Consider the following 26,051-nt stretch of genomic DNA (forward strand, 5'->3'; position numbering starts at 1 on the left):
TTTAAAGTGACAGACGATTTTTTTTTATATTTAAAAACCAAATAATATTATTATTAATAATAAACCCAGATTAAATAAAATGTACAGTGAACATACCCAGCCAACATCTGTATGTGCAATTAAATACGGCTCCGTACCGCGGCACAACGCTGAACGAAAACAATATACACGTGTTCCGGAGAGGGGTTGAGGGGTGGGACATGTTCTTTCACGCAAAAAATAAAATAATAAAATAAAAAATAAAAAACAGAAACCCCCAAAACAAAGCAAAAAAATAATAATCAATGTCTCTCTCTTCATTCTGTCCATATAAATATCTCCAGAAAGATTCCCCCCTCCCCCACCAAAAATAAAGAGGGGAGGAGGTGCATGTGGGATAAAAGGAGGAGGATGGTGGGGGAGGGCAGAAGAGGGCAGCCAAGGAGGCCTGAGAGGCCAGTCCAGTGTGCTTGTTGCCCCCTCCCCGCCCCCCCTCCGCCTGCCCTCCCCTATTGGGAGCTGGCACGCTCCAGCACACGCAGGTCGTAGTTCTTTTTGGCCATACGCAACTTGAAGCAGCTAAGGGAGTTGTTGAGACGCAGGGAGGCATTCTGCGCTGCCAAAGGGCTGGGGAAGACGGCCACAATGGTGTATAAGGCAGCAAGGTCAGAATGCCTGCCGTTCTCCGTAGTTCCATGGTTGTTGTCGCCTCCTCCTCCTGGACGCCCCTGAGTCTCTTTGAGCCACTGGATTTTGGCACCAGACATGGCAAGTTGAGTGAAGAGCTTGTCGGCCTCTGTACGCGTGATGCCCTCAGGTAGATCAGTCACTTCCAGTACGCGGCCCAACACTGTAGGGGTGGCCATGAGGGAGCAAGGAATAAGAAAGAGAAAGAAACACTTTCAGTACCAGTGGGCAGAAAAGTGAGCGACAGGACCTAGAAGTCTTGGGTCCGGCTGTCATTTTAGCCAGGCCTTATGGATTGGAGTCACAGCTCATTTCATCAGCCCTAATCCCAGTTTTGTATGGGCTCTTTCTGTTGAAATGAAACAGTAATAAAACCTGTTGCTGACTCCTCTAGGATAATAATAATAATTTATTTATACCCCGCCCATCTGGCTGGGTTTCCCCAGCCACTCTGGGCGGCTTCCAGCAGAATATTAAAATACAATGATCAATCGAATATTAAAAGCTTTCCTAAATGATAAACAAATGAGAATGAGGCAATTGAACAGTTTGTTCCCCGTGTCCAGCAGGGGTGCCAACCTGAATAAAATATTGGGGGAGGCGGCAGGCAAACCCTGCCCCACATAATCGATCACAAGATGCAGCAACATATTCCATTTATACCACACACATTCACCACATGCCTGAGGTGTAGTCAAACTGCACTTACCAGATGTATTGCAACCACAGCTTAGATCAAACAAAAGAAAACTGGCAATAATTTTCACAGGTGGCAATCCTGTAAGCCAACATTATAAATCATCTGTACAAAACAGATTGGTGCCAATGTTTCTGGCATTTAAATATGATGTTGTTGGCATATCTGATATCTCCAAGCATACTCCACTTGATTACTACACACCAGAGAATGTTAATACAACAGATCTGTTCAAAGCCCAGCCTGATATAATAAGCACGCTATCCTGGATTGTCCACAATGCTTCTAAAGTGCACCAGGCCATTTTCAGGATTTTTGAGAGTGGATCTGGAGGGGTGCAGTGGGCGACCAAAGTTCAAATTGCTGCTCAGCCATGAAGCTCAGTAGGTGAATCTAGGGAAGTCACTACCTTTCAGTCTACCTCTCTATTATTGAAATAGTAATAGTTTCAGATCAGTGGTACCTAAGCTTGGCTTTTATCACTTTAGTTGATAAAAGAATCCTGGGAACTTCCGCCTGGTGAGGTGCTAGGAATTATCCACAGCTGTTGTGAGAAGAGCTCAGGGAGGCATCTTCTCCAGCACACCAAGGTGCTGGTGGTCTGAATGGCAGGTAAGCAACCCAGATTGGAAGTGACGTTGTGAGGACAGAGCACTGAGGATGCAGAATCCTGATCCTGTTCAAACATAGCCTACACCAACTGGCACCCTGAAGCAGCCACCTTGCTGAAGCAGTAGTAGGCTTTTCTGTCCTTAGTTCTGGGGGTTCCTGGTCCATAGAAAGAACCACAGGCCACAATCACAATCATTTGTTGGTGCTTTGAGTCTTTGACAGATGGCACTGTCAGTTTCCACAGAACCTTATAAAAGCCAGGGCACATGCTCTTCTACATGCTCATCCCCTCACATACTCTTAATACACCCCAGACTCATTTGTCTCCTTTCTGCGTCCCTGCCCCAGTCCATTTCATATCACTAACTAGTTTCAACATTTTCCTAAGCAATTTTTAATTCAGCCTTTTATCCTCCTGCCCCAGCTCCTACACAAATCCCACACTACATCTCCAAACTCAGGTAAATTGGCTGGGAGCAATCAGGGCCTTGTGGTCCACCTTTTCCCTTTCAACAATCTTGGTAGGGATATAATGAAAACTTTAAAGACCCTTGACTGTTTACAGACTAATTGCCAATCAAGCAAGGAAAACATCTGCCTCTTCCCCCATGGGCTCCCCCACATGGTCTGGGAAACATTGCTCTAAGCAGAAAAGAATTTTCCTCTCCAGTCAGTGCCAAGTTTGCTGCCAGTCATTTTCACAGATTCATGTGCTTGAGGAACTGGGCACTAGAGCCAGCGGTTGTGTCTTGGCAGCAGCTCCAAATCTGCACCCCAAATAAATAACTGCATGACAGTTCCAGTTTCCAGTTAGCAGCAGCAGTGCTGGGTCTTGGCAGACAAGATTCTTTGCTAATATTAAACAGGCAGAGTAGCAAATATAGCAGACCCACCCCAGGCTATTTTCCACTGGGGGGTGGGCGATGCAGGTGGAGAAGTTTCATGCTCTAAAGAGACTCTTAAAGGAACAGCAGGACGTCACCGTGTAGTTTGTTTACAGAGGGGCATTTTCAACACTCTTCCTCATTTACTGGCAAGTGGGTTTTACTTGCCGGCTTAGCTCATCCTGTCCAAATCTAATTGACAAGCTTTAGCTAAGCTCATATTACCTCTACCTCTCTTTCAAATCAGAACCAGTGACGGCGGTGAAGATCCTGTGGAGGCGGTTGGTGGATGGATGGCAGCGAACAGATTGAGGTTGAACCCTGACAAGACGGAAGTATTGTCCTTTGGGGACAGGAGGTGTGGGAGGGGAGCTCCCTGGTCCTGAGCAGGGTAACCCTGCCCCTGAAAAACCAGATGTGCAGCCTAGGAGTCATTTTGGACTCACAGCTGTCCATGGAGGCACAGGTCAATTCTGTGTCCAGGGAAGCTGTCTACCAGCTCCATCTGGTACGCAGGATGAGACCCTACCTGCCCGCGGACTGTCTCACAATAGTGCATGCTCTGGTTGTCTCCCGCTTGGGCTACTGCAATGCACTCTACGTGGGGCTACCTCTGTAAGAATTGAATAGCATCTTAAATATATAAACTGATTCCCTTCCTTTAAAGACCTGAGATTTTTTCAATAAATACTGAAGTTGGCTTCTGTATAAAGAGTTTGATGTTCAGGGCCAAGCAACTAGAGGCCTATGTTAAACTAATCCCTAGAAAGTATTTAGGCTGCAATCCTGTACATGCTTTTACCTGCGACTAGGTCCCTTTTATTTAAGTGGGCTTCATTTTGAGTAGGCATGTAGGCATTTGTGCAATTAGCAGCAAGAGGGGGCTGGCCCTGCCTCATGCTCCCGGGCTGCATCCTCGACTGGGGGCTGGGGGGCATGGCTGGCAGAGGTTTGCCTTGGAATGGGTCATTTTTTATCAGATCTGTGAAGTTCAGCCACACACCCTCCCCCTTGTTTTATTATTTCTGGAGTGTGGAGTCAATGCTGTTGCCCTTGTTCAGACACCATGGGAATTTGTAAGGGAGGATGAAGTAGCCACATTTGTGGGTGGCACTCAGCGTGTTCGTCTGCTGAATCCTTCCAGGCTGCTGCAAAGAGCTCTGAAAGGGCCTCTCCAGCTCCCAGCTAGGCAAATGTTTGTTTTTTGTAGGAGTGAGACATGGCAGGACAGGAGAAGCCATTTTCTGGTTCACCTCAGGCATTTGCTGCCTTGAGACGGCCCTAGCTGCTCTCTTGGCACCCATGGCCATCCTTGAAAGAAGTTCTGGCAAAGGTAAGACATGAGTCTTTCTTGCAACTGGAGAAGACTCTCAGTTATTACGGTCTGCTAGAACTCTATCCCTTTAACCAACTAGAGACTGGTGGTTGTGAACACCCTGCTAGGAGGAAAAAATAAATGCTTGAGTTCCCCCATATTCCTTGGCTGGATGTGGGCTGGACAGATGGGGAATTCCCATTCAACTGCTTTCCCCAGTTTAGCATTTGCTCCATTACTCTGGCACTGAGCATAGACAAATCTAGAGATCTGCTGTGGGCAACACTGATGAGGCCAGTGGAGCATGAATTTTGTCACTTGCCTACATCACTTGTTCCGAGGTCTGTGGATGCAGACTTGAGAGCCTGTTTCTTGCTTCGATTGCCATGCTTCATCCCTGTTTGTCCCTGCAACAGAAGAACAATAGAACTGATAGCATGGGACACTTTCACGCTTGATCATGTGCCACCCTTGGTATTTCAATCTGGCCCATTTCTGTGAAAGACCCCAGTCTGAACTTTAGTTATCACAGTAAATAACTTTTAGTTCAGTCTTAGTTTACACAAGTCATACTGCATATTCATACAATGCACTTAAGCGTGTAGAGCCATTCACATGTGTTATCTTGGCCATCCTTGTAATTCTGTACAATGGGCCTATTATTCCCACATGGCCAAGACCACCTAGGGCATTTATGTGATGAGACCTAAGACTTCTATCTCCTAGCCCACCATGCTGCACCTATATCACATCCACACTATGTTTCTCACAGGAAAGATCAGGTCTGGGGTCAGCATCTTATGATTCTACACAGGCTTTGTCTGGAGATGGAGCTAGACAAAATTCTAAGGATGAGAACCTGGTTGGTTATTCCATCTGCAGTCCTAAATAGGGAAGGAGGTGGAGATTTTTACAACAGGAATGGGGGCTGTGTATATGGCGTAAGGGGCTCTGAAAGCAGCTGTCCTAATGCAGCAACACACATACAGGACGACAAATAGCAGAAAGACCCCATACGTACTCCTGCCTTTCTTTTACATTCCCAACTTTACTATTATCCACCAGTGACTCAACCCATGCCCATTCTCACCTGGTGTGCTGTATAGCTGGACTGGTTGTGCAACAGAGGTGGGGGGCAGATGGAGAGATTGTATTGCAGTGGCTGGCCCAGCAAGGAATAGCGGCCATCACCTGGGAAGAAACAGAGCCAATGAGAGGTTGAAGAGGGCAGTTGCACCTAATGTTCAAGAAGAAGCATCTTGAGCAGTCATTTGTTTTCTTTGCTGTTGGAGGATCCTCACTTTCCCACACAGACAGGGGTGAATCATTTCCAGCTTAACAGCATGACAAAGACATTCCAAAACCTGTAAATTGATAGTGTTCCTGGCTTGGTAATAGAGGTGGAAGGCTTCCCTCTGGACAAAGATTTGACATGGAAGCATTTGAATTGCATCCAACTCAAGTCTCCAGAGACTGAAAGGTTGTGGTGGTTATTCTGCAGCATGGACTTTAATAAGGAACTGCTCATTTTATAGCTCCTTAGGTGTCTCCTGTGAAGGTTGGTGTTTATGCCCTGCAGTGAAGCAGGCAGAAATTAGAAATGCAAAGGAACTGTAACTACCCACAAAGCATCTTGCTGGCCATTATGACATCAAACAAGAAGTTCCTTCCTTTGTGAGTCTCGAAAGCTAGGCTTCAAGCACACACTGCATATATTTATTGATGCAAAGGTTGCTGCAGCTTAATCATGGAGTTTTTCCTCTATTGTAACTAAAATTATTTAAGTTCTTTAGCTATAACAAGAACTCCCCAGAGTTGTCCTTACCTTGTGCTGGGCCCACAGGCCGGGGGAACTGTGTAAGGACTGGGAGGGGGCTGAGTCCGGTGCAAACGCTGTTGAGGCTAGTGACAGGTGAAGGTGTAGGTGACTGTGTGGGGGATGTGATGGGACTGTTCAGCTGGGTGCTGTTGGCCTGGAGGAAAGAAAAAAATCGAAAGCAAGGTGGGGTGGGTGCCATCAACTGCATTCAACCTAACCATTTCCCCCTCTTCCATCAGATCCATCCCCATCCTCTACCTGAGCGCTGGTGTCTGGGTTGTAGATGTCTCCAGGCTTCTGCCCTCGCTGGTCCAAACTGTAGTACTTGCAGTGGTTCCATTGCACCATTGAAGGGTTCTGGGGAGGCTGAGGGGCATTGGGCACATTGAGCTGCATAACCACAACACCAGGTCCTGCGGGAGACACCCCTACAGAGGAAGCCAGGAGTGGGGAAACCATCATCATATGCATAAGAACACTATGTGAAATGTCAATCCTGCTTTCCTTCCCTTTCTACCCTCCCACACCAATAGGAGCCCTGTGAGCCTCATAGTTAGTACTACTGCAGTTACGGTGCCATCAGCGTAAGTGGCTCTTTACAGAATTAGATAAGCAAAGGCAGGTTGCCTGCCCTAATGAGCTTACAATCTAAGTAGAAGAGAGAAGAGAGGGGTGAAACTGAGCAAGTGCAGCATAGCGTGCTTAAACTTTGATACAGAATCTTCCAATTCACAACTGAAGGAGGAACAAAACTTCTCTGAATTATAAGAACAAACCTTGGCCACAGCTCATAGTTAAGAGAGGAGAGAACTTAACAACAAGCTCTCTCTTAACAACAACAACAACGCACTAAATCAAACCCTGGCTTAGTTCAGTGATGGGGAAAAAAAGACAGGGAAGGAGCAAAAAAGTGGCTGAGAGCCCCTCTCCAGGAGTCAACACAGACCCAGTAAGCCATAGTTGGGCTTACCATGACGTGCAAACACGGCTATCAGGGAAAATTAGCTATGGTGTTGGAAAGCTAGAACACAGCTCAGTGGAAAATGTGCAAGCTTCTGCTCCAGTGATGTTATTAGCAATAGTTAAGAAGAGCCTGCAGCAGCCATAAGCACAACTCGTCTCCCTTTACAGAAGAGGCAAATGACTGTTCTCAGGATACAGGATGGAGAAACAGAGCCATAAAACAAGATGTCCATTATACCTGGGCCAACTCAACAGATTCTAAGGTCACTGTGGTTGCTCCAAGTGGGAAAGAATTCCTTGAGAAGCAAGGCATGTGGACATTGGTGACCCTCCCAACTCCAGTTTTTCCAATTCAGCCCCTTTCCCCAGGCTCCACTAAGCTGACTGATCAGTTTCCAGACCAAGATTAAAACTTTACAAGTGCCTGAACTGGAGGCAGGGCTCAATGGAATTCCCATGTCAAATTTTACTCTTGTGATGAGCTGGCATTCCCACTGCTCCCATGGGCAGCAGTCTAGCTTAGCAGGTGGAGGGCTGGCCACATGGCACACAAAACTCTCTTTCTTCCAACACTTTGCTGCCACTTCCTGCTTCCTAGCCACCTGTCACCTGAGATGGCTCACTCTGCCCAACAGCAGAGCTAGCTCGGAATACAACTAAAAAAAAAATTAAGGACTTCTTCATTTCCAGGTTTGGAATAGACAGCTGGGCACCCAAGCAGAAGATGCTGTTTGTGGTAGCCATTATTCTTATCATAGCTATGAACAAATGTATATGAATACTGTACACTGCTAAGTCATAAGTGGTGGTGGTGGTGGAGGATGAAGGCTCTTAGGAAACTTCATGTCATTTCACATGAATGCACTTACTACAGAAAAGCTCTAAATAAACGAATAGGAGTTTGGGGTGTTAATTAGGCAGCCCCATTTTTTTTCACAGGCATTTCACTCTTTTCTTGGGCTGCCCTGTTGAACATTTCCATTTGATCTGCCTCGCTCCTTTCCCTGCTTCCCACAATATCAGGGGGAAATGAAAATATTTTACCAGCTGAAAAATTTAGGAAAGGTCTGAACTTTTACCACATTTTCAACTAAAGAAATGTGGTCCAAGATATATTTATGTACATCTTCCTTATATTTTCCAGTGGGTGCAGAGCAGGCGACACTATATCTAAATTTGAGCCTCATGGTCTGTGAAGGATGTTTGACGGAGGCAGGGGGAGCCTGAATAGGACCGGCAGGAGATACATGACAGAGCGGCTTTGAAAAATGATGGGTGTTTTTCACAGTGACCACTAGATCAATACTGTACCAAACACTGGAAGTTGGGAGTTTGAAATCAAGTGTTCTCTTGATCTCATGATGCTCGAGTCCAGTCTTTTAACAATCTTTAACCAGATCACTGAGATCTGGTGATGGTTGGTAAACTCGCAGCATTCTGGTTTCAGTGTTTTCTGCAACTTTGCACATAGTGTGTGTGTCTGTATGTGGGGATTTTTTTGGGGGGTGGGGGTGGGTCACATTCTGCAAGGCTACGGAATAGAGTAAACCGCCTTACCTGAATACTGCTGCTGCATCTGTGGTGGGCTGCAGGGCGAAGGAGATTGCGGCATCTGATACTGCTCTGCCCCAGGAGGCTGCAGGAAACTAACCGAAGGGCTGGGAAGGAAATAGCAAGATCTGATGAAGTAGCAGAAGCAACAGGACGGAGACAACAGCTGTGCTTCCCTTGAGAGACAACCAAGCCCAACTGCACTGAGTAATTTCCCGCATCATTCATCAGTTTAATGCTAATTGCTGTGATTCCTGCTCCGATCATCTTTCAATTAAGGGGAATGCTTATTCAGTACTTCAGAGGGTAGGGATGCCACACGCATTCTCATCCTCTTATTCTCGCTCATACACAAGGAAGCTTCCCCACCCCCACTCCCCTTCTCTAGCTAGTTGTTTCTCCATCTTGAATCAAAGAATCAGAGTTGGAAGAGACCCTGAGGATCATGTAGCCCAATCCCTGGGACTACTCCAACCCAAAGGGATGCAGGTGGGGCTGTGGTCTGAACAGCTGAGTCTCTTGGGCTTGCTTTTGTGCAGGAAAGCACTGCCTGCACCAGTTGTCAATAACCTCCACCATTTGCCAAGACCACATCTCTAACCCCCACAGCAGGGGAGATGGAGCAGAGTTGCATAGAAACCAGCTGGGCTTGCAAAAGAGGGACAGAGGACTCAGCTTTGCTAGCCTGGAGAAGCAGAGCACTCTGTCCCCAATCTGCCAGGCCAACTGGCTTCCACACTCTCCATGTAGGAAGTGGCTTCATTCCACCTCTGGTTGGCATGGAAGCCAAATCAGGTTGATCAAAGCAGAGTGCTCTTTCCCTGCTTCACTGGTTCCATCGCTTGCCTTTATGGAATTCCTGGTCATCAATAGTAGATTGATTTTTGTCCTGAGAGAGAGGTATACTTATATAAAATTAGAAAGGGCAGCCAGAGAGGCCTGTAGACCATACATGAAAAGCGTATTGGCTCTTACAACTCCCGTCAAGCATCATCTAACTTTGTGCAAGTAGGCAAATCTTTCCTTAAGAATGATTGTCAGCTTGAGAGAATATCACATATTGTTCCTTCAGCAGGGACAAAAATGCCAGTAACTCCTATTTCTCATTTCTGTTTCCTAGGGCAGAAACTGGGAAAGCCAGGGACTTCCGGGTTAGCACGATCGGGTAATGGCGGATTCCTTCCGAGCTCCGGAGGGAATCGGCTCTACTGAAGACGGGTCTTGCCGCGGCGGCGACTTGGTGCTGAAGCCTGCGGACTTGGTGACTCGGCGGGCACCTTAAGCGCCCCCCGACCCACGAAGAGCCTTTTTAAAGGCTTCGGAGAGGGTACGGAGAGTGGCGTGGTGCTGTGAGTAGACCGCTACTTCAGTGGAGTGAAGCCGCGAGCCATGGCCGAAGAGCGCTGACTTTTTTCCTTGAACATTTGGACTGAAAAAGAAATAACCCGTGAGTAGTACGGAATTTGGACTTGAAAATTTCTTTCTTTTTGAATTCGGTACGATCGGGGGAGTGTTAAAAAGGAAGTCCGCGCCCCCCCCCCCTTTTGCAGACACTTAAAGCAAGAATCGGATAACTAAGGTGGAGAGACTACCTTTCTCTGTGTGAGATAAAAGTTATTAATTTCACAATTGACATTAGAAGTTTTGAGCTGGAGGATAAGAACTGAATTTCAGAAGTTGATGTGCAACCCCCCCCCCCAGACCCGGGAGCGATCTGCGAGTGAGCCTGTTGAGGAGACAGAAGGAGTTTGACAGCTGTCAAATGAGCTGTCAAACGAACTGTTTAAGCTAGAAAAATCTGTTACTTATTTTGCAGACCAGATGGGTTACATTTGATTTAAAGTTGTTGGAAACAATGAAGAAATAAGTAATAGTAATTGATTGTTGGAGAAGGATTACTAAGTAACAAGAATCCCTCTAGGGGGGATTCTGAGGCATTACAATGGCTGCAGATGGGAAACTACAGGCCGAGTTGGAAAAAATGTTCTTTCTCGTGGGAAAACCTCAGGACCAGAGCACAGCTATGGCTACAATGATTGTGACCTTGATTTTAAAGCAAGCAATCCTGTTGCCTGAGTTAAGGACTTGACAAAAGAAAACTCTGCAGCTGAACCAGAAGACGTGACAAAAGAAAACTCTGCAGCTGAACCAGAAGAGATATTTTCAGAGTCAGAGGAGAGGGAAGGAGGAGCGGAAATACTTCAGGAGGAAAAGGCCAACCAAAAACCTACAAATGGGGAATACAAAGAAAATAAGACATGGATAATGAGAATCTGGTTGAAAATCAAGAATGAAGAAGAGAGAGATCCCCTTATGGGGGGATTGAAAGAACTATGGATTACAAATTTGTGCAAGATGAAAGAGGGAGCCCTTGGGACATTCGGATTATTTGGACTTAAAAGAAGTAAGAAACATGATTGGGGCTCCGCTTTTGAATATAGAGGGCTGGTTGGAAGAAACACTGATCTTATTGGGTTAGAGCTCCTTCGAGACTTGATGGCCAACATAAAAGATTACCAACAAAACCGACGAAGAGGGACTGATAGAGATTTGAAGGCCTCGGACGTGAGAAATCCAGGCTAAGAACTGATATTATGGACACCTCTTTGGGGGATCGAAACCTGGAAAGAGGGGGGGTGAGAGTTCTCTTTTTTTTCCTTTTGAACTTAAAAGCAATATAAGGTTATGATTTTTATGTCTAGTTATTATGTTCAGTAATTAATATGATAATTGAGAAATTGTTGGAAGGGAATTTAGGTCGACCTTTGGAAAGGATGTAATGATTATAATGGATCTGTATAAGTTAAAATTGGATAATTAAGAAGAACTAAGTTTTTTTAAAAATGATACTAATATTGTAAAGAAAAGAGATAAGAACTTGCTGAACTAACTACTGGAATTAGGATGCATGAAGGGGGGATGCGGGGAAGCCAGAGAATGTGGTTATGAAAGTAAGAATTTGAAATTGTACATGTTTGTCTGTGTCTTTGTGTGTTTGTTATGTTTATATAAAATGTGAAAACTCAATAAAAAATCTATATATAAAAAAAAGAAACTGGGAAAGCCAACCTGTGACCCCTATTAGCAATTCATTGGGGTTGTCATGGCTATGAGATGGCGATGGGGAAGCCAGTTGTGGATCTGGACAGCAACCCTGTCGATCTCTTGGAAGAGGTTCTTTCACACTGGATGCCCAACTTCGCTGACTGCTTTTGTTGCTGCACATTTTTATTGTGCTTTTATTGCTGCTTTGTACTGCATTTTTAAACTACTGTGATTATTATAATCTTAACAGAAAGGTGATATACACACCCACACCCACACACCCCAGACCTATTCTGGTTCCCTTTTATCTATTTTCTTACATTTCTATGCCTACCAACTTTGCCAATGAACCCTCAAGGCAGCATAAAATAAAAAGCAAACCCTAAGGAGATATCCCATCAGCGCAAGCATTTCTGCTTTCCCGACAAAATGGTGTCACCTTTTCTCCCCATGTGCACTGCTCTGGGGATTCTCCTAGCCCTCCATAATAGATTTTGGGGGGGGGGGAGTGCTGGGGGGCTTGGGAAAAAGAGATGCACTGGCAGGAGTCCTTGCTCTGGCTTCCACTAGCAGAACAGGTTAGTTGCATGCAGTCCAAGGAACTCAAATAATTCCTCCTTCCTTCCACCAAAAGCCTGGGATGACCAAGATAAGTTTTGGTTCTGAAAACCCATCAAGGAAGGAACCCTGCAGACTATTGAAAAGGGGAGTTCCAAAGAGAACTATGAAGGCTCTGCTCCTAGTAGTCACACCTGCCAAAGAAGGGACACTATACAGGGCTTTGGCTCAAGCTCTTACCTGGTGCCATTCTGCTGGGCTGGCGGGATAACACTGTAATAAACTGGCACCCCCCCTGCTTGTAGTCCTCCTTGTACAGACTGGTTTGCTGGCATCAGCACAGGCTGCTGAAAGGGCTGTTGGACCACGCCCTGAGACTCATTAGCCACTGGAACCTGCTGGCGGGGGGCAGAGGGAGAGTAAAGGGAGAGAACCTATTAAACAGGGGGAAAGACAACAACATACAGTAGTTTAAGGGGCACTGAATGCAGAAAACAACAGTGGAGGAACAATGAGACACCTCCTCCAAGATCTGGTCTTTAGATGAAAAGTAAGTGCCTAGGGCTCCTGCTCTTTGCTTCCAACACTTCGTGAACTCCAGGGCTTTGCTTTCACTTCACTTCACTTCTATTTCACTTCATTTATTTTATTTTACCTGACCTTATCTTAGTCCAGGACAAAAGCCAGAATACAAGGTGCATATGGTAGTAACTGAAAAATGAAAACTAAACACATGTCTCTGACTTGTTGTCCTTGTTGCATAGTAAGATACAAATGAATCCCAGCAATTGTTATATCTTGCCAAGGTACACCTAATACAGGAATGGCAGTGAAAAGTTGATGTAATTTGAACTGCTGAAACACACTCACTAGATAGCTACTTACTTTAAAATAGGCTGTTGTGCTAAAACACTTTTGTACTGCATGGAACACATGATCAAATAAGGCAGGAGTGGTGAACCTGTGGCCGTCCAGATGTTGTCTCACTGCAACTCCCATCAGGGTCCGTGGAATCTGGAGCCCAGCAACACCTGGAGGCTGACCTCTGAGAGAAAGCTTCTTTTGCATCTTTTATGTGGTTCAAACAAACAAATGAATCGAACCATCGCTGCATTTAGAATTTCTGGTCATGTAATAAGGATTTTTAGAATTCCCATTCTACTGTAGATTTTAGATAAGCCCTTGGCACTTTTGCAGATAAAAGGCAGAGTTCCTAGGGACATTGATGAAATTTGCACAATTCTTCCCTCACAGCAAGTGGACTCAAAAAAAGGCATTCCAAGTTGAAAAGTGTGTGGTTGTTTTCCAGGTGCACCCCAGCTGGGCACTTCATCCACAACCCAGAAAACTGCAGAACTGACGTCAAGGAGCCCTTGGGGCTTTATACATCTCAAGCCCTCTCCCCTGCCCAATAAAATTAGGCAAGGTCAATTGCTGAGGTGTTTGTAATATAGTGGTTTGTAATGTGGGTCAAAAGTACAGACCTTTCAATGTGTGCTATGTAGGCTTCAGGAATGAGCCCTGTAAGTTTTCCCACATTCAGTGCAACTCCTACCATACTGTTACTACCAATCACCTTGTGGCTTTGAAAAGGCTTCCCAGAATAGGCATGGCACTGGGGCTTCCAGGGGGAAAAGGGTGTGATGGAATACAAAACACTCATTTATGCAGGCCTTTGAAAATGGACTTAGGGAGTTCAACTGTCTCAGTTAGGTTGTCACAGTTTACTTTCAACATCAGCAGCAACCTCAGGTTGCTATCTGCCGTTTTTGGATCTGTAAAACAGTTCCGATCTGTTTCTAGGTTGCTGTTGACCTGTTATGATTAACAGAGGCTGTTGCCAAAATAGCAATCCTGCATCAAGTCTCCCCCTATTTAATGTGCAGCAAAACATGTCTATCCCCTGATGTCATTAAGTTACACATTTCTTCATTCCATCTCACATTATGGGCCTACAATGGCAGCGGATGCACAACACAGAGATGCCGGATGAACCCAGAAACATAGCGAGCTGCCTTATGCTGAGTCCGACCATCTATCCACCTGGCTCAACAATGTTGACATTGACTGGCAGCAGCTCTCTGGGCTCTTGACAGTGGGCATTTGCAGCCCTTACAGGAGATACTGGGGATTGAACCTGGGACTTATTGTAGGCAGAACCAAGGCTCTACAATAAAAGAGGGGGAAATGCAAAAACTAGAGATGGTGCTGCTGTTTTAGTGCCAAGATCAGTCCTTCCGTAAGTCACATACCTTGAGTTGCACCTATGCCTTTGAAGAGCATGGGACAGCTTTCTAAACTATCACAGGGATCAAAAGATTGCATGAATTCACTTCTGACTTACCAAATTGCCACTTCCAAAGTCCCTTACCCTCACCATATTTCTTCTTTCTTTTATTGCCACTCACTTGATATGAAGGCAGTGAAGTGTACTGGGTCATCAGGCCTTGCATCTGACTGCCCATATTTCCTCGCTGGTTGCTAAGGAGGCTCTGGCTCTGAGACTGCTGCACACCCATCATGCTTTGCATCTGGCCACCCATGTTGCTGCGCTGGTTGCTGAGGAGGCTCTGGCCCTGTGATTGCTGCATTCCTATCATACCTTGGTACGTCTGCTGCTGGCTGGACATGATTGGCTGTAAACCTGCATCGGAGCAAGAGGCTGAAGGTTAATACTTTATACCAGTGGGATCTGCTTGTCTCCTCCAGCATTACGTGGTCACTAAAGCATGCTCAGTCCTCATTGGCCTGTTTTTTGTTTTTTAAGGAGGGGAGCTGTCCCCTCCGTTTCCCCCCTTAAATATTTTTCCTACTTCTTCAAACTTGGCAATTGCCTCCTCCTCTGCATCTCAGTGGTCTCACTTTGGTTAAACAACCATCATATTTAAGCACTTTAGGTGGCCAACAGTATATATGACTGGTCCAGGAGGACCCCTTCATTACCCTTCATATGCATCGCTTGTGTATGCGCATGCATGCAGGTGGTGCTGTGGTCCAAACCACCAAGCCTCTTGAGCTTGCCGATCAGAAGGTCGGCAGTTCAAATCCACACGACGGGGTGAGTTCCCGTTGCTCTATCCCAGCTTCTGCCCACCTATCAGTTTGAAAGCATACCAGTGCAAGCAGATAAATAGATACTGCTGTGGCGGTAAGGTAAACAGTGTTTCCATGTGCTCTGGCACTTGTCATGGTCCTCCGTGTGCCAGTAGCAGTTTAGTCATGCTGGCCACATGGCCTGGAAATCTGTCTGTGACAAACCTCATAGTCACATTTGACTGGACTTAACCATCCAGGGGTCATTTACTTCTATATTATTATTATTATTATTATTATTATTATTATTATTATTATTATTATTATAACCTTCATTCGAAGATCACAGACGTATGTCATTCACATCTTCCTTGTAGACCAGAGATTCAAATCTCAGAAATCTTTAAATGAACGCTTCCTGACAATCAACTCAAGCGTTAGTTGATTAATTCACCAAGGTTTACAGCCCTTCTGTGCACATATGTTTTAGATCAATTATCAGACCCAAACAATCAAATGTATGTAAAACTGAAGGACAGTAATAGCCTCAACTACCTATAACCCAAGGGGACATAGGCCTTACAGCCAGCTACATTCACTCTTGCAAAGATTTTTAATATGCAATGACCTGAGCTCTATAAATAGGCTAACTCCCCCTTGGCTCCAAGAAAGGGCAAGCTGGCTTGGATCTCCCTCACAGCACTAGAGCACTGATCTCCCGCCGCTGCCGCCCCCACTTGTTCCTTCTTGGATGCTGCACGTGCCGCCCCCTTACCAGGTTGCTGCGACTGCTGAGGCAGCTGTTGGCTGCGCTGGGGGCTGTAGGCCACCGGGTGAGAGAGAGGTCGGTATTGCTGGCTAGAGTTTGGGTACTGCCCGGGTGGGTAGTAAGATACCTGAATCTGTCAGGAGGGGGAAAAAGCAGTCAGTAAATAAGACAAAGGACATAACTGTAGCAGAGCTCAGGGCTTCTGACTGACAAGCCGCTCAAGAGGACACCAGTTGCAGCAAAAGGTTAGCCTCAAGGGGACACCAGCAGGAGACACACGGTCACAAGCACGTGAAGTTCAGACAGACACACAGGAGTAGCCACAAGGAACCAAGGATCCTTGGAGAACCCTCAAAAGAGAAAGCATACAAGCATTTGCAGAATGACAGCCTCTTGCTACACCCCTCAAAACAACAACAGCAGCAGCAACAACAACAAAAAAACAACCCTCTCACACTTTCTGGGCTTTTCTAACTCAACTGAAAAGAAAAACATGGCATTGACCAACAGAACAAGCAGTCTCTGGAAATTCAATTATTTCATAGTTAGGCAACATCCAACTTCCATCTTTCATAGTTGGGTAACACCTGTGCAACTTTGTAGGTGGAGATGGAGTGGAGCGAGTAGGTTCTGCAAGAGCACCACAGGCAATATTTGCAAATGAGGCTGGAAACTCTGCCCAATATTCTGTCCATTTGCATTTCTTACAGCAGAAAGTGTTGATCTGATGTTTCCTATTCTAATCCTATTTTCCTCTTCTAATTAATTCTAGAGGGTTCTGGAAGCTTCTCTGTGTGAAAGAAACAAGCAGAAGGTTCATGATGTTTGGGTTATTACTTCAGAGAAGCTGAGTAAAGCTGACTTAAACTGGTTCTGTTATCTCTTCTGTCAAGGTCATGCTGACTATAATAATAGGCCAGAAAGAGCCTGGGTTTCACTTTCTCTTTCTATCTCTCTTCTTTCTGGTGTGGTATTCTGTATATAGTGTTAAGGTTTAGTCGTATTATAACTTATTATAAGTTTAAGTTAAGTCTGCTGCAACTTTTCTCATGGACAGTGCCAATCCTGAATGTATTGGATTTGTGACTGTTTTGCTCATTTGCCTTAAGTAGCAATAAAGCTCTGCTGGATGAAATATAATTGCCTCTGGTCTATTTTTTGGGAATCCTGCAACGTGTTTAAGTTTTTACTCTACACTGGAGTTCTGCTCTGGATCATTATTGAGTAGAATTCCATGACATATACCCCTCAAAGCCTAACCTAGCTAACTTGACCCAATGCTTAGATACCCTTAATGCTCTGCCCAGCTCAGGTCTACTTGGAATGGTTTTCTGCACCCCTTTTAGCAACTCCTCCTCATCATCATCATTTCATGTTCACTAAGAATCTCTTTCACACTGCACACACTGTCACTTACTTGCTGCGGGGGCTGCATATAGCTCTGGGGCTGCAGAACCTGCTGGGCTGGGGCTGTGTGTCCCGAGGCAGAGTAGGTGGAGGCTGTGATTGGCTGCCCAGGAGAAGCCATGATGAATCCCGTCTGCTGAGGATGCTGAGACATGATTGGTGGCTGGAACATGGATGAGGACGGATCTGGTGCTTCTGTGGAACCCTGGCGGCTGAGGCTGATCTGCCCAAAATGGTTGCTGAGCTCATCAGCCTGTAGCCAGAGGACAAGAGAAGGAAGCACTGAGTAACTGTGACCTCAAGTTGTTCACATCAGCAGGTACATGGAACCACAACAGCCCTCCCTCTCCTGAATGAAAACAGGATCAAGCAATTAGCACAGTGCCCAGGAAAGGTGTTCTTAGACAGTGTGAATATCAAGAAAAACAACAATGAAAGTGACTATTTGACTTAAAGGCAGATGTGCCAAAGAAACAGCACTTGAAGAATTAGGCAGAAACTCGAGAAGGGTGGGGGAAGAGATTACCCAATGATCCCTCATACCACTTTAGTGCCTCAATGCTTTGTCCCTTCACGACATAGGCCAATGCAAGTGACATAACATTCTGGATAGGTCACTCTACATAGGCAAGTCCACTTCTCTTTGACTTCTCAAACTCGGACACAATCAAGAACTGCAACCTAACAGCTTGTGTAAAATAAACAGGCCAAAATCTGCCTAATTCCTATATCAGTGGGAATGGAGAAGGGGGCTAAGGCAGGGCTGGATTAACCAAAGATGCCAACAAGTAATTTCCCTATACTACGGTTGCCATATGTCTGGGTTTTTCTGGACACGTCCTCTTTTTCAGCATTATAATCTCCATCCAGGAGATCTTCGTTGCTCTCTCTGTGTGTGTGAGAGAGAGAGTGTGTGTTTCCCTCCTCTCCTTTCCTGGTGGGACTCCCGCCAACCTTTGCCCACCTGGCAGCTCCCCATAGTGGAAGGCAAGGAGGATGCCACAGCTCCAAGGGGGAAAGGTGGCAAGTCAGGTGCCGCTAGGGGACTTTCGGCTGCAGGAGATGGGCAAGGGGCGGCTGAAGTGGACCCACAAGTGGTTGCATCCATTGAAGCAATGGGATCACACCACACGGGTTGGTGATAGGGGGAAGGTGAGGAAGAGGAGGGGGTGGTGAGAGGCTGGACAAATCTGCAGGATGGCACACAAGCTGGGAGGCAAGAGCAAGAGCACAGTGGGCACTGGGCAAGGCAAGAGCGCAGTGCAGCGAAGTTGCCCGGCTCAGGATGAATTTGGACTGCCAGCTGCTGTGCCAGAGATGTGGGGTCTGGTGAGCAACCCAGAGTTCCCTCTCTGTCGTCCTGCTGCTGCAGCTGCTCAGAAGGGACCCAGTGGGGAAGAAAGGTGCGTGTGGGACCCCCAGCAGGAAGGGAGGCTTCTTTGCTTTTATTTTTTGGTGGGTGAGTGCAGAGGAGACCGAAAATGACACTGCCCACAGGGGAGGCCTAAGCCAACAAGGGGCTCCCGTTGAGGACGCTACCCTAGCCCTCAGGAATGGCTCTGACCTCCAGACGTAGCAATAATCATCCTCATCCTTATTTTAAAAAATAACATTTAATTTAAAAAAAACTCCTCCCCCCCTTTTTTGGTTTGTTTAGTCATTTTTCTTTTCTTCCTTTTCTGTGGGGGAGGGAAGAAAATCCCTTTCTTCTTTTAACTATATCTCCCCTTCTATTTCTACTTTACTTTCACTGACATCTCTTAATCATCCCCCCCCCATTTTTATTTTTAACTTTCATTTTGATTTTTTATCAACATTATTAAACATTTCAATACGCCTTTTATCCTTTACTGCGCGCGCGCACACACACACACACACACACACACAACTATTTTTCTTCCTCCTCCCCCCCCCTTCCCCTCCCAGCCCACCTACAAATGTGTCCTGGTAAATGTGCCCTCCTTTTTGCTCTTTGAAATACAGTGGTGCCTCGCAAGACGAAATTAATTCGTTCCGCAAGTTTTTTCGTCTTGCGAGTTTTTCGTCTTGCGAAGCTGTCTGGGACAGCGGAGAAACGCGCTGCGTTTCTCCGCTCTCCCTGGAAGGCAGGCAGGGGGGAGCAAGGACCTCTTCTGAAGGCCGGCGGGGGGTAAAAGTCTTTGCTCCCCCCGCCTGCCTTCAAAAGCCGTCCGGGATAGCGGGAAGCGCTTCCCTGCTATCCCGGACTGCTTTTAAAATGCTGGCGGTGGGGAGTAAAGCCTTTCGCCCCCGCCGGCCTTCCTGGACCTCTTCTGAAGGCCAGAGGGGGGGAAAGGCTTTGCTCCCCACCACCAGCATTTAAAAGAGGTCCCCGGAGATTTCCCTATGGGCTTTCTTCTTGCGAAGCAAGCCCATAGGGAAATTTGTCTTGCGAAGCAACTCGCAAACGGAAAACCCTTTCGTCTTGCGGGTTTTCCGTCTTGCGAGGCATTCGTCTTGCGGGGCACCACTGTATGGCAAGCCTACTAAGATCTGACTTCTGTGTATGAGACCATGGATTCCTTTGAGTGTGCTGCCACAGGTGATGAGTCCCCACTTATTACTATGCTACCATGATGCAGGAATCAGCTGCCAATGGCAATTTCTACCTCAAACACATGTAGGCACGTAGGCTTGACACCTGACTGTATAAATGCAATGGATGTGCAATTTCCTCCATGTTATTGCTATTGGAATGGAAACAAGCATTATGTGAAACAAACATACTATTATGCAATAAACCCTAAACAAGTTGTAGTATGGCGCCTCTGTTATAAGATCATCATCTAGAACAGGGGCAGGCAATGTGGTGCCCTCCAGATGTTGCTTGAATGCAACGTCCACAATCCCTGACCACTGGGCAATGTAGGCTGGGCCCGATGGGGTGTTGCAAACTAATGTCATCTGGGGGGCCAAAGGCTCCCCATTCCTGATCTAGAATATCTCCACTGCTAGACACAGCATGACTCTTCCACTCCACAGACAAAGTAATCATTTTGACCATCTTGTGACAGAACAACTAGGTTCTCTATCTTGCCACAGTTGGCTCATGACACTTTGCCACGGTAAAATACAGATGGCATCCCTCTTGCTGCCCACACCCATCCAGTAGCTAACAGGGTATTAGGTGGCATGGTCTGTCCCAGCTTCTGCTAACCTAGCAGTTCGAAATCATACCAGTTCAAGTAGATAAATAGGTACCGCTATGGTGGGAAAGTAAATGGTGTTTCAATGTGCTCTTACACTTGTCACGGTCCTCCGTGTGCCAGTAGCGGTTTATTCATGCTGGCCACATGACGCTGAAAGCTGTCTGTGGACAAACGCCAGCTCCCTCGGCCTGAAAAGCATGAGCACCGCACCCCATAGTTGCCTTTGACTGGACTTAACTGTCCAGGGGTCCTTTACCCTTTTACCTTTCAAATAACTAACATAGTCTGGTTCTCTCAGTTTTAAGGCCTGTTTTTTAACTTGGGGATTATGGTGAATTTAAATTTCCTTGCATATTTATTTTGATTTTGATTTCAGGGTTTGTTTTTTATTTCTATATGAATTGTTTTTATATATTTTTCATGTGAGCTGCCCAGAAAACTTTGGGTTATGGGGCAGCATGCAAATGTTAATTTAAAAACTCACTGGAAAATTCTCCTGTGCAAATTGGGTTGAAATGACCAGGAGTTGTGGAAGCGCTCTTCTGCAGCTCTTGTTCATTTCAACGAGGCTCAATATGCCAGTGTACTGTGACCAGATCTCCTTCCTGATGTCCTCAATGGTACCTGAAGTCTGCCTGCCTCTCATAGGAAACTGACTGAACTTTGGCAGAGGTGTATAGCTGTCAAACATCCCTTATTTGGCGGGAAACTCCCTTATCCCAGTGCCGTGTCCCGCTGCTATCCCGGACTGATGATGTCCCTTAAATTTCCCGGGTTTCAAAGGACGCAGCTCCTTTCCCTCCCTCCCTACCGGCCAGGGAGGAGGGAGGCTCCAACTGTGTTGCTTGGCTGCCCGGCCTGCTCCCCTCTGGCCTCCTCTCACCAGCCTCGGCCCCGGGAGCCCCTCCCCGCTGGGACTGGCGGGAGCCTAGGGCCCTTCCGCCACCATCCTCCTTGCGACCGCCAAACTGAGCGTCTCTGCATGGGGCCTTCCCTCTGCCGGTCGCCGCCACTCCCAGTAGGCTGTACTGCAGCTGTACCGCCGAAGGACCCGGGTGATATGGGCAGCCTGGCACGGCCTATGAATTGCTGAGGAGCCTTGAGAGGAGAGTGAGGGCAGCCATAGAGAAAGCAGTTCAGAGAGAGGAGGCGGAGGCGGAGGCGGAGGCGGAGGCGGGGGCAGGTGTTCCAAGGGCTAACCATAGAGGAAGAAAGCGGAGGAAGGACCGCAAGAGCTTCTCCCACAGATTTGTAGTGGTAGACTAGCATAGATGGTCTGACCTGCGGGCTTACTTCGGGCACTATTCCCCCCCCCCCTTCCTCCCGCCCCGCCTGATGGAACTGAGAGCTGCAGATGGAGCACGAGAGAAAAGATACAGAACTGCAGCAGCATCTTTGTAGCTTGGACTTCGTTTTGCGTGAAAAGTGGTTGCTACTTGTAGTTATTTAATTGCAGTGTTTCATCAGCTGGTGTCTTGAGCAGCAACCTCTGGAAACAAAGGGCTAAAAACCGGAGCTGCTCTCCCAAATTATCTGGTCCCTTTAACTTTGTATTTCAGTTGGCTGCCTAAAATCCCTTATTTTGGCTGCTGATCCCTTATTTTCGAGGCTGCTGGTCCCTTATTTTCAAATCTGTAAGTTGACAGCTATGCAGAGGTGCATAGAACATAAACCAACCAACCCTTCATTATGTACTTTAAATGCTGAATATTTAAATGGTTAACTCAAGATCAAGAGGCAGAACTGCCGGAGCATCAGTTCCCCAAAGGCAGTCCAGATCATCAATGTGCTGTGGGAAAGAAACAGGAGGGAACAAGGTACACCATAGAAAGACAACTCAAACGCCACACAATCTGGATAGCAGACTTCTCTTCCTCCACCTCAGCTACCACTCTACTGATTGCAGGCTAATCTGGAAATCTTGCCAAACTCATTTCCCCTACATAATATTCATGCATGCAGAGAAAGTAAGATAGGATGCAGCTTAAGACTTACAGAGCTCAACAGTGTTTGGATCAGCTAAATCAGAGGTTTTCAACCCTTCTGAGTCTACGGCTCCCAACTACATTCTTGTTGTGGGGCTCAGGAGCCCAGTTATGTCACCCCTTGCCTGCAGAGCTGGCAGCCTCTCACCCTTTTTCGAGCATCCTCCCTTGTGGAGTATTCCCTCAGTCTCCTCTCCTCTCCCCTCTCCTTGGGAGTCCTTTGGGCAGCTGTTGATGCTGCCCATGGTCTCTGAGCTGCCCCCCCAACCCCAAAGAGGGGTGTCTCCTCACACTGCCCCACAGGGGCCTGGGACTTGTCTGTCCATTCCCAACAGCAAGGGCTGGTGGACTGGCTGGCTGGGCTCCCTCACCCACTTGCTAGCTTACTCCAAGGCTGCCTCAGCTCCTGGCAACCAGCACACCCTGGCCAGCCACAGAGGCACCAATCGCTAGTCAGGGCTGCAACAAACAGCTGTGCAAGACTTTGGGAGGCAGAGACGAGACAAGGCATCAGAGGAGGGAGGGAAGGAAAGAGGGACAGAGGCCAGTGCTGCCAGCGGCACCCCTGACCAGCATTCAAGGCACCCAGGGAGCCACGGCACACCGATTGAAAACCACTGACCTAAATGTTCTAACCCCAAATTTGCCAACTGCCTTATCAGTCAGATTTGATGACCTGTGTGCAGGAATATCATCAGAAAAAGCACTATGCAAATTGAAGAATCATATAGCAGTGGGCAAAACCAAGTTTATCCAACTGTAACACATTACAGCCATGCCCTCTGGTGGCTGTTACGGCCACATCTCATACAAAACCAGGAAAATGTCCTTTGGTACACATGCCCTGTTAGTTCAATGTGTTTCACCATCAGCTAGTCTCTCACAAAAGTAATTTTGGTGGCAAAAATTAATTAGTGAACACTTTCATGCAACTGCATTCCCTGGAAGTGGAACAGGCCTGCAGACTGAGGAAGACACTTCATTTTCCCATCCACAATAATATTGCTCTTTCAGCAATAGGAAACTATAATAGGAGCTTTCTTTTAGGAAAGACATCTCGGAGCCATATAAAAACTGAGCAACAATTGTGCATTTGTTGCATTATAAATAGAAAGCCATGAACACACTTGAGAGATGGAAATTCTATCCTGTTGAAGCGGAGCCCATCATCATCCTATGTAGTAGTGTGTGTGTGTGTGTGTGTGTGTGTGTGTGTGTGTGTGTGTAATGTTTTTATTATGTACCCAAAGCGAACAAGCAGCTAACAAAATCAGCACTGGAATGCAGCACATTCTTTATTATGCCAAAGAGAGAGAGCGAGAAAGAGAAAGAGAAAGAGAAAGAGAGAGAGAGAGAGAGAGAGAGAGAAAGAAAGAAAGAAAGAAAGAAAGAAAGAAAGAAAGAAAGAAAGAAAAAGAAAATCTAAGAAGTTGGGTTTTTAATACCATATTGTACTGCTGGGGTGGAGAGACTGGCAGGAGGACTTGGGGGCAGGAGCTTGGAGAGTACTGAACAGGCTGCGGAGAGGGCTGCAGAGCTGGGACTGGCTAAGAGTAGAAAAGGAAAGGAAGAAACAGGCATAAGGAAGCAGGGGTGGGGGGAGAGGAAAGGAGAGGGCAAGGGCAGAGGGAGAAAAGGCAGAACAAGGTTAGTCATTATACATAAAGACATAAGAGGTCTGAAAAGATACCACCAGCTACTGAGCTGGCTTTCCATCTGCTTTAGAGAAAAAGAAAAAAACAAGAAATAGAAGCTCTGGAAGACTTCAGCCAAGGGGGAAAGGCAATAGGAATAGCAAGGTGCCGAATACCAATTTCTGAGAACTCTGACATCAACATGCATTCCAGTTCAGGTGCCTAGTGGCCCCTGCAGCCTTAAAAGAAACCTGCCCTGCAACTGGCAGGGCTGTAATGATTAGGAAACAGGACTCTGCTTTTAGCTGCCTCCTAAGTTTTACAAATCCTGCCAACCTAGCAGTTCGAAAGCACATCAAATTGCAAATAGATAAATAGGTACCACTCCAGTGGGTAGGTAAACGGCGTTTCCGTGCACTGCTCTGGTTCGCCAGAAGTGGCTTAGTCATGCTGGCCACATGACCCGGAAGCTGTACGCCGGCTCCCTCGACCTATAGAGCGAGATGAGCGTGCAACCCCAGAGTCTGTCACGACTGGACCTAATGGTCAGGGGTCCCTTTACCCTTTACCTTTAAGTTTTACAAAAATAGCATATGATTTAAAAAAAGATGAAAATCTTTGTCCTGATCACATAAATAATGTAAAGTAAGTATTTTATTCTTCTAGGTGGCAAAATCTGGAAAATACACAATTCATCAAGGTGGAGCACACTGGACATATTTGCACATCATGGTAAACCACAATTCAGAGTGACATAAATGAGCCTTGTGCACATAGTCTCCACATGCCCTATTCTCCTCCTGAACAGCTGGAAGGAGTATGGACCACTTTTGCTTAACAACAGTTTGTTGTTTCGCCTGAAGTGACAGATTGTGCATAATATAGGTAGCCATGTTGGTCTGATGCAGAGACCAACTAAGTTTGTTCTTGGTATAAGCTATCATTTGCATGCACACTTCTTCAGATAACTGTGGTTAATTAAATTTTGTTTAGAGAAAAAAAAATTGAACCCATGCTACACTGGAGGAGACAGGAGTGAGCCCAAGGCCTGAATAGGCTTGTTCACATCGTACAAAACTATGGATACTGTGACATGCAAACATAGCCATTCACTGGTCTTAAACCAAAATTGGATAAGCTAATTTATCTAAATTGCTAGTTTCGGTTTTCCAGTAATCAGACATCCCCCTTCAGACATTGATTCTGATTATTGTCAAGTATATATTATTTACGGGGATGCAGTAGGACATGAAATCTAACCAACAAATAAGGATGTCTAATTTGACAGTTGCTAGGTATGAGAATGAAATAATATCAACTGCCTCAACAACTTTGTAGAATATAGCAGAATATCTTCATTTATCACTACCCCTTATGTTATGGAGGTGTTATTTTTCTGAGCTTTCCCTGTAAATGCATGTTTCTTCTTTTTCTGCGTAACAATGCTGAGGTCTACATACTGTTTCTTGGCCCAGATGATTCTATTTTAAATAGGTCTACTCAAAAGTAAGTTACAATAAATTCAGCCTTACTCCCAAGTAGGAGTGCACAGACTGTAGCCAAAGCAGCAGCAAAAATCCCCCATACAAAATTTCACATCTCTTCATGGCCCTGCTAAGGTGAGTCTAACCAACAATTCTTCTGCTTCAAATTACTATCCTTCCTGTAAAATTACTAAATAAAACTATACCTTATGCTCCATTTAAGCTAAATTAAAAGGTCTGCCACGTCAAGCAGCAAACAAAAAAGAACGATCTGCAAATATTTCAATCCTGCTGCTCTCTGTGGCGACTGAAGGAACTGAGTAGGAAGATGTCCACATTCCTAAGGACTGAGCAGTTTGGTGCAAACCTACCGCTGAAGAGGACAGCCAGAGCCTCGTGTGTCTGTCTCAAATTGTTCTGCTAAGGCAGGGGCAGACCTGTTGTGGAACATGCAGAACTGCA

General features: G+C 46.2%; 1 protein-coding gene across 11 annotated transcripts in view; it reads right to left on the reverse strand.

The window, feature by feature from the left end:
- The window catches only part of R3HDM2 (R3H domain containing 2), a 143,235-nt gene continuing 117,184 nt past the window's right edge, over positions 1–26,051 (reverse strand). For 3 of the 11 annotated variants that reach the window (XM_083729166.1, XM_083729161.1, XM_083729164.1), the window contains 11 exons: positions 23,917–24,018; positions 17,330–17,572; positions 15,919–16,045; positions 14,519–14,754; positions 12,351–12,508; positions 8,514–8,614; positions 6,252–6,421; positions 6,000–6,147; positions 5,265–5,365; positions 4,497–4,581; positions 1–829 (listed from right to left, as the gene is read on the reverse strand). In XM_083729166.1, coding sequence (XP_083585292.1) covers positions 489–829; positions 4,497–4,581; positions 5,265–5,365; positions 6,000–6,147; positions 6,252–6,421; positions 8,514–8,614; positions 12,351–12,508; positions 14,519–14,754; positions 15,919–16,045; positions 17,330–17,572; positions 23,917–24,018 — 1,812 coding nt within the window. In that variant the 3' untranslated portion in view covers positions 1–488. The remainder of the gene's footprint in view (positions 830–4,496; positions 4,582–5,264; positions 5,366–5,999; positions 6,148–6,251; positions 6,422–8,513; positions 8,615–12,350; positions 12,509–14,518; positions 14,755–15,918; positions 16,046–17,329; positions 17,573–23,916; positions 24,019–26,051) is intronic. The other 8 variants (XM_083729163.1, XM_083729170.1, XM_083729171.1 and 5 more) reach the window with 3 other exon arrangements.

The sequence above is a fragment of the Podarcis gaigeae genome (genome assembly GCF_964106915.1).
Source record: "Podarcis gaigeae genome assembly, chromosome: 2".
In the NCBI taxonomy this organism is placed as follows: Eukaryota; Metazoa; Chordata; class Lepidosauria; order Squamata; family Lacertidae; genus Podarcis; species Podarcis gaigeae.